Consider the following 9077-nt stretch of genomic DNA (forward strand, 5'->3'; position numbering starts at 1 on the left):
GGCCACAGGGTCAGATTTTCGGTTTTTACTTGGAACACGGGTCAGATTTGTTAACACTTTCATTTTCTATTTGGATAATGCATGCAAGCGGAGGGACAAGAGTGGCTAGGATAGATTCTGCAACCTTCTCCCCTTGTTGAGTAAAAATGTCAAGCCTCCACATACATGCATCTCCCCTCCACCCTCTCGTGAAATGTCGATTTTCGAGATTAAAAAAAAAACAATAATTGCATTTTTTATTTCAATAACGCATGAGTAAACAGGGATATGAACGCAGATTTAATATAGGGCCATAGAATTACGGGGACCGGCAAGGATTTGGAAAGTCTGAATACAAGTCCTGCTTACACCTAAGAAGTGCTGAAATGGGACATAACCAGAGGTAGAAAGGTCTCGGAAGCACTTGGGAAGAGGCTTCCCAAGACCTATCCAGTTCTGAATGGAAAGACCTAAGTAGAATTTGTCAGGTCCAATTATTCGACTCGGGATCAAACCGAAAAATCGACTTGAATCAAGCCGAAGAATCGACTTGGCTCAAGCCGAAAAATCGACTTGAATCAAGCTGAAAAATCGACTTGAATCAAGTCGAAAAATCGACTTGCATCAAGCCAAAAAATCGACCTGAATCAATTCGAAAAATCGATTTGAATCAGACCGACTTGCCGGCTTGTATCTCTCCGAGTCAGACTTCTTTCACGCCATCGATCCGACTAAAATGAGTCGATTCCTGGCATGATTCAGTCCAAAATGATATAGACCGATTTTTCAATTCGATTCAGGCCGACTTTTTTTGGGTATACCTTTTTCAGAAGAGCCGTACTTATATTTAAATCCAAAGGTTGAGCAATTGAAAAATGACCTTAATGAAGAACCCGTCCCATGCAGGGAGCATCTTCTACCCATGTAAAAACTCGAAAACATGTGAATGAAGTCAAAAAAGATCTTCAGGTATGGCAGAAAATACCACAACTGTCTATTCTTGAAGATCCGTTTCTGAGTTTTTCCTAAATTTTTACAATTAACCCTCGATCGCTCGCGTCATGGCACGAGCGCCGTTCGTTCTCGATTTTTATTTTTTACGCTGAAATGTTGTTGAGAAAAAATCTGAAAAAATTGCAACTCCTACTTTCCACCATGTCAAACATTTAAACAATTTTTGTTCTGTGCATCTTTGCATCGATCAAAAATTAAAATTCCTTAAAAATTTGACTAGGTCAAAATCTCTGTGTCTAACCTCTAAATGTCAAATTTTCGCATCGAAGTTCGAGGTTGGAAGTTCAAAGTTACTCGTTTAATCATAAATACATAATTTTTTTGAACTTTTTTTTTCTCAAACTGGTAAAATACACGGAACGGCGCAGCTCTCATCACGCGACCATCAGATATGTTTGGTGGAGAGGTGCGACTCGAGGGTTAACACTTTATTTTTGACGGGCACATTGTCAGAAAAGATTTGTTACCCAACAGGGGAGTTTACGTTTCCCTTCTCTCAAATAAAAGCAAATCAATGAACAAATAAATTGATAGACAAATTGTCGCATTCATTAAGCTCATCACGGTGATGAGATTTATGTAAGTAATGAAGAATAAATATGAAAAACCTACGTCCAGAATTATCTTTCACGTAGAATCCTCCGACATTCTGACCTTCCTACATTTAAGAACTTCGCATTAAATGCTTCCAATCGCTTACATTGTTGAGATATGCAAATACTTCATTACAAGATCGTTAATCGCATCTTTCCGAGACAATCAGAATTTTATAATGGATTGAAAAAAGTGTATTCTCTATTCAACCCATCCGATGAAGGGTCATTAATTACAATTCCGAAGTCATATAATGTGTCAGTTATCATGTTTTTTATATTATGAGATGTATTTCATTCTGTCATAAATTGTCTCTTTATGTGTCTTTGGCAAATTACTTTTTTTACAGTTATGGTACCATTACGTGAGGATCTGTTCATCAATTCAAGACTTAGAGGACCTTCATCGACAGCATGGCTCTATTTATTCGCTGGGTTCGCTGAGTTTTTGCTGGGAGCAGTCTTCTCAGCAGCATTAGCACTCTTAGGAATTATCAAGACAATCCTGCCGAAACCTCCGCGGAATTTAACTGGAGATGTTGTTTTGGTAAAGGATTTCCTCTTTCGCTAATACCATTAGAAATTGATTGCGATTCGATGGGTAGTCGCAAGGCAATTTTAACCAAATTGCTAGTATAAAGGATGTGACAGCTTGCTGTACCTTGATAGAATACGTTTTTTAAATTTTTTTTATTCTCTTCATGTCGACCAATTTGATTTCCGAATGGACACCTGTATGATCTTTCACATGTAATGTTTTTTTTCACATGTCTTTTTTTTTTTTCTTTAAAGTGAGAAACGATAAGGTTTTACTATTGCGGCACCCATGGAAAACAAGAGGCGCGAAGCGCGCGCCCGGTTCTAGTAATTGAGAAGTTTATTCCCATTATATGAGTGAAAAAAATTTTATTTTGGTCCAATATATTCACTGAAATTTTTTGAAAAATATAAAAAGGGTCCAACTTTGAAAAGGACTCGTTTTTTGAAGTTTTTTGAGGTTTTTCTGAGGAAATCGATGGAAGAACGAATTGAAAAAAATTTGCATATTTTTATATGGAAAGTGTGTTCGAAGACGCACATTTTGTAAAAAAAAACTCAAATCGGTTGATTTTTACGGAAGTAACAGGCATTTGAAAATAAAACTTGCAAAAAAACATGGCTGTCCACAGGATGCCTCAAAAAATCGGAAAAAATTTGAGAAGTCATATTTTTCTATATACAACCACATGAAAAATCGGCAATATGATTGGCGATGGTGAGGGTTTTAACCTGGGTGAATTCACATGAAATACCCCATATATACTATATGTATATTGTATACATATTTTTTTTACGAAACTATATATTTTTTATTAGTCAGAAATGAATTTCTCTTTTTTTTACAAATACCGCGGTGGCACAAGTTTTGGAGCATCCCTGCGGCATAATTTCGAACGAATAAATATTCAAAGGCATCGAAGTCCATTTTCATTGTTTTCCTCCCAAAGTGCAGTTATTTCTGCACGAATTACAATATTTATATACATTATACAGAGTGCAATAAATTTCTAAAATTACATTTATCCGGAGTGTTCGATCGACTAATCTGTTTATCGAGCCTTATGTAGTGCACAGCCGGTTGGATTCGGTTACACTTCATGAGGATCTGGATACAAAATGTAAGCAAACAATTGATTTCAATCAGTTTCTATGAGTTGAGGGATAATTTTCGAATCGATACAGATTGAAACAAAACGGAAAAAACATCTATAAGAAATACGGCCTTCGAGATTTGAGTTCACACACTGATAGAACGGTTTAGTCGAACCAAACGAGACTTTTTAACTATTACCACGATTCGTTAACTATTAACGAATCGCGGTAACAGTTAAGAAGCCTCGTTTAGTGCAACTGAATCGTTCCACCTTTTCTATCAGTGCAGAATACGAGGTGGGAGGATTTGGCGAATGTATTCTTTATTGCTGTATACAGACGATAATGACAATAATAATAATGAAGTCAGGATTTGAAATGAAAAGATCACTGTTTGAATAATACCGATTTTTTCAGTTTATTGTTTAGAAAAGATTTGTAGTTATACAAAAGAAAAGAAAATCGAAGCAGAGGGAACTCGATCGACGCAACAAAAAGAATAAAAAACAGAAAAATTAATTTAATGATTTTTATTCTGAATTGATGGTTCTGATCAAAATGAGAAGAAAGGCCAAAATAGATAAATCGTCCCGCAAATTTCAGTATGAACTAATAATTGAATTAATCCAAAATCGTTATCCACAAAAACGCTTGGCATGCCTAAAACGTCCCTTTTCCACCCATTGGGATGAAAAATATCGTTCGATACTCGTGGGAAAAGTATTATATACTATTTTGCGACAAAAATTTTTCATTCCGGCGCACTGTCAGCATGTTTGGCCCAAAAAAATCCTTTTTTAATTATTTTCAAAAAACTATTTTCTCAGATAAAATATTGTAGTTTTTAATAAACTTATAGTTTTCTTTTCACTTCCATAGGGTTTTGATGAAAACTCATCCAAGGTCATGACGTTTTATGTTTACTAGAATTTGGAGTAAAATTCTATATAAATTCATCTCAGTGCGTATGTTAATAAATTCTGCAACGATTGTGCTCCTCCACCATCTAGTTATTATCGTACATTCGGAGTACTAAAAACTGATGAAAGAAACGTTTATGTTTCTAGATAACAGGTGTAACATCGTCTCTGGGTAAATGTCTCGCCGAGGCATTCGCTCGGGTTGGTTGTACCATTGTATGCGTAGACAGTGACCTCGAGTCTGTGAGAAAAACAGCCGACGAACTTGTATCCCGGTACCCAGTGATCGAGGGCGTTGGGCCAACTCACAGGAAACAGGATGCCACTGATGTTCTGGGTAAAAGGGTATGGGCACACGAGTGCGACCTGGGAAATAGAAATGCGATAAGAGAAGTTGCTAAGCGAGTCAGGAGTGAGATTGGTAGAGTCGATGCACTCATAACGTGCGTCGGGAATCCTGGACTGGACATCTTTGATACTGTCAGCACGACCTTGATGAGTCACTACTGGGTGAGTGAACTCAATTGTAAACTCTATGATGATACCCAGAAGACGCGGAAAATGCGTTGTAGATTTGCAGATAAATTTGTTTTATTTTTGGATAATTTTTTTTTTGCTTTCATTCAGACTGTTGTGGCATTTCTGCCTTTTATGCTGCATCAAGAAAGAGCTCATGTTGTTGGAATTACACCGACTACTTCTACTGAGGATGCTTACAGAGGTACTCGTGCTGCTATTGCAGGTGAAGTTACAACTGTATAATTAAATGAATGAAGGCTTAATGATAACATTTGAGTTCACTATCATAATGACGGCCACAAGGCCAGAGAAACATACTCATTATGGTCACTATCATGATGTTATTATTCAGGAATGCACAATTTTTTTCTTTTTTTTTTTTAAATTGGCATCATTGTTATCTTTGTTTTAGAATGAAAGTATTGTAATCATTCAAATTTAAGTTTTGGGTTATATCGACCCATTATGATCCAAAAAGTTCGAAAATGTAATTTTTAGACCGTGTCCGTGCGTATGTATGTATGTATGTCTATTCGCTAATGAATGGATGGAATTGAATCTTTCTTTTTTTCAGATGTAGGTATTGTTGAGCCCTATCGATCGCTATTAATTAAAATTTAATTCATCCATCAGTTTTTTTTATTTTTTATTTTTTTTGCAAATCGGTTGCCCCACGATAACTAAAAAAAATGTTCTGAATTGATTGAATGATGGCTTAAAAAATTTGTTTGGGTGTCCCTTTGAACGAGTTCGAAGATGAAGGCGATCGCAATAATCGTTAATTTGATTTATTCGAAAATTTTCAAAAATTTTGTACCTTTTGACAATCAGAACTCCGGGGATATCTTTGAATATCATGCTTCAAATGAATTCAATTATAGCTTAAAATGTTGGTTTTAATGCCATTAAGTCGAATCTTAAAGATGATTACGATAGCTATATTGGTTGATTTGATTTTTATGATTGTTGAAAATTTTGAAATGTTCATGAATTTCCGTAAAAGTGAGCTTTCTGATGGTTTCTTCAAATGTGATGTTTCAAATTCATTTAAGTACGTGTACATAAAATTTTTCTATTAGCATTTTATCGAAGGGCGGAGGGGAGAGATAGAACTGTAAAAAAGACAATCGGTTGTATAGAAGAAAAGGGATAATAAGAATAATGATGCTGATAGCATTCGAATAAGTTGGCAATCTGATAAAATAGGTAACAAGAAATTTATTCAATTTAATAAAATGAAATAAACAATGAATTATATATGATAGAAGGAAATTATGTTAAACATTCGGAAGCATATCGTTAATTTATTAGCAATAATAACTCCACTAAATACAATGCAAAGAGTAATTTCCCACTCCTTTCTTATTGTCTGAGTTTTTTCGCATTAGAGTTTATTTTAACTATTCAGTATCTCAATATAATTGATTTCATACCATGAATCGGAACAATCATCAATTTCAAAATAAGTTAAATTTGGCTTATGTTAAGTGATAATATTACCCAACAATTTTCAATTACCAATTTAATCATCAACAGAATATTCAAATTCCGACAAAATCTATCAACCAGTAATCGTGTCAGAAGTTTGACCATTACATGTTTACTCGAAAAATCGTTTTATTAAATTTAGAAGTATTTACTCAATAGTTGATGGAAAATTGAAATTATGAATTATTTTATTATTTGCAAATTTTAATTGAGATAAAAAAAACCATAGTAATAGAAAGGTGCAAATTCTAATAATATTACAGAAATATTACAAATGTAATGATTTTCGACCGATCGCTGTTTCATACCCTTGACATTCGAAGAAATATCTTTCTTACAGGTTGCAGACAAGTTTTTTCATTGCATGATATTGTGTCACATTTCTACCTTTTTTTTTTGTTTCAGGACTGATGGAGAGTCTAGGTCAGCAGTTTAGCGGTCGCAGCGGGCAGATAAATTTTATCACGGTTGCGCCGAAGGCAGACCCGAGGTAACAATAGCCCATAACTCACCTCATATTTCGCCATATTTTTTTTTATTTTCACAAATTGCCTCTTTTCTTTCATTCATCACAGGTTATTGACGCATAGTGAAGAACAAGTTGCCAATGACGTGGTGCAGGCAGTGCGAAGAGACCAGTGTTGTTTATTAGTTAGTTGGTGGTCCACAGTATTGTATCGAATTAGGTATGTAAACGGATGGATGAATGAATAAATACGAAATTTTGGAAATTTCGTTTCTTTTATTAACATTATTAACATTAACATCATTATTATTTTTTTTTATAGCTGCGCAATTCATGGGGCCATAACGCACATCACGCGATGGCTGTACACGCAAGGATGTGACGATCTCTTCTAAAAAGTACTTTTCTATTGTTATTTCATTGAATTGTAAATCTCTCACTCATTGTCATATTAAAAAGAATTATTTCATCGAAATAGTGGGTTTTGTGCAGAAAAAGGAACGGAGAACGACAGTCCTGTGAATTTTTACGAATTATTTATTTCCTAATATTTTACTCCATTGTTATAACTGCAATGTGTATCACAATGAATCAAGAATTGGTGACCTTGCGGTCATTAAATAATACATGGCATAATTATAAGCCGATCCACGCGAAATCGACCGGACAAAAAAGTGGATGTTGGGGATTCCCTCTCAATTTTTTTCTAAAAAGATGGCGATTAGACAAAAATTTTGAACAGAGAACAATTGAAAAATATGGATAGTTGAGGGAGTTATGATTTTTTGAAAGTTGATAGTTTTTTCCCAACAATTTTTTTTTCCAAATCGGCCCCAATATCTCTGTCCAGTTTCAAGCTATCGAATCGCCCTTTGGCACACTCAAAGAACATGAAAAACCTTTCAAAATGAGATGGCAAACATATCAATGTCTTCAGTCTGACGGGGTTTATACGAGAAAACGTTTTTTTTTTTCAATTGTTAATTACTCAAAAAGCTAATTGTTTTAAAATCTGAAATTTTCACCAAAAATTGTTAATAAAATGATGAGCATTTTGGCGCCAATTAGAGTCTGTCTTTCGCCGTTCGGCGGTTATTAATTTTTTCACTGAGACAAGTATTGTCAATGATCGAAAATCGCTATTATTCAGGCCATTATCGCCAAAATATAAGTGAATATTCAATCAAATATTAGCAAATGGTAGAGGTTAGACTCATTACATCTTCTATTATTCATCTTAAGTATGATTTTTTGAGTGAAAAATTATTATTTCTCTAATTATACAATTAAAATACATTTTTCGAAGAGCTTTCATTTTTTGTAATCGAGAATTTAATTGAATTGACTCATTTTTAATTATTTAATTGAATATTCACTCATTCGGGAGATAATTGTATGAATATTAGCGATTTCTGGTCATGTTCAATACTTGTCTCACCGAAAAAAATAATAACCGCAGAACTACGGCAAAAGACACCCTCTAATTGGCACCAAAATTCCTTTCATTTTATTGATAAATTTTTGGCAAAAATTTTAGACTTTTACTAAATTATCTTTTTGCGTAATTAACGATTGAAAAAAAAACGTTTTCTCGTATAAACCCCGTCAAACTGAAGGTAATGCTACGTATGCCAAAGGGCGGTTTGATAGCTCGAAACCCCCTGGAAATATTCAGGTCAATTTGGAAAAAAAATATTTAAGGCCCATGTGTACTTTCGAATGTTACCTGATTTTTTTTTTATCTTTCGTAATCCAAAATTGTCAATTGAGTGGTATATGATATAGAAATTTCCAAAAATTGTGATAGAATGATAAAAAAAATTTTTTTTAATTCTAAATTTTTTCAAAGACCGCTTTTAATTGAGATTCAGAATGAGTTGAAAAAAATGGAAATTACAAATATCTGATTTGCTGTGGCAAGTTATCTATTAGCTGTCTTTTTCCATGGTGGATAACAAAACACTAACCCTCGTGGGAAGCGACAGCTAGGTATCTCAATTTCCAAAACAGTGGTATATAGTCATCTGCCATTTTCATGTGATAAAAGTATGATTACAAAATTCTTCAAAATATTACAACAATCAAAGACATTTTTTCGACCGGTATTTTAAACATCTATATTATCCCCTGGGCTATTCCGAATTTTCTAATTTGTGCATTGATAATTATTCAATTATTTCTCTCATATAGAGGTCCGGAAAGTCAATGGATAGCATATAGCATCCCGCTTTCCAAGTAATTTATGCCTTAAAAAACATCTAAGGTTGACCGAGTAGAATAGCCCCGGGAATAATATAGATGCAAAATATTACAACTTTTTTCAAAAAGCCTTTTCCGTAATAAATGTCTCTGTGCAATGTGGGAAAAGATTTATGAAATCAGTCTTCCCCCTGCATGTTATTGGGTGACAGGCCGCCATTTGTCACCGTAAATCAGATACATTTTTCAATCTCTTGGTATTCAACT

At 34.3% G+C, this 9077-nt stretch overlaps 1 protein-coding gene across 5 annotated transcripts in view; it reads left to right on the plus strand.

Moving 5' to 3' along the window:
• Positions 1 to 7086, plus strand: part of LOC107037162 (retinol dehydrogenase 10) — a 31479-nt gene extending 24393 nt beyond the window's left edge. For 2 of the 5 annotated variants that reach the window (XM_015255553.1, XM_015255552.1), the window contains exons 2-7: positions 1937 to 2133; positions 4286 to 4648; positions 4766 to 4880; positions 6551 to 6635; positions 6721 to 6831; positions 6934 to 7086. In XM_015255553.1, coding sequence (XP_015111039.1) covers positions 1939 to 2133; positions 4286 to 4648; positions 4766 to 4880; positions 6551 to 6635; positions 6721 to 6831; positions 6934 to 7006 — 942 coding nt within the window. In that variant the 5' untranslated portion in view covers positions 1937 to 1938 and the 3' untranslated portion in view covers positions 7007 to 7086. Of the gene's footprint in view, positions 1 to 929; positions 949 to 1330; positions 1573 to 1936; positions 2134 to 3173; positions 3245 to 4285; positions 4649 to 4765; positions 4881 to 6550; positions 6636 to 6720; positions 6832 to 6933 lie in introns of those variants that run through there. The other 3 variants (XM_015255555.1, XM_015255554.1, XM_015255556.1) reach the window with 3 other exon arrangements.
• The last annotated feature ends 1991 nt before the right edge of the window (positions 7087 to 9077 follow it).

This window comes from Diachasma alloeum, unplaced genomic scaffold, assembly GCF_001412515.2.
Source record: "Diachasma alloeum isolate Michigan unplaced genomic scaffold, Dall2.0 Dall_scaffold_00214, whole genome shotgun sequence".
Taxonomy (NCBI): domain Eukaryota; kingdom Metazoa; phylum Arthropoda; class Insecta; order Hymenoptera; family Braconidae; genus Diachasma; species Diachasma alloeum.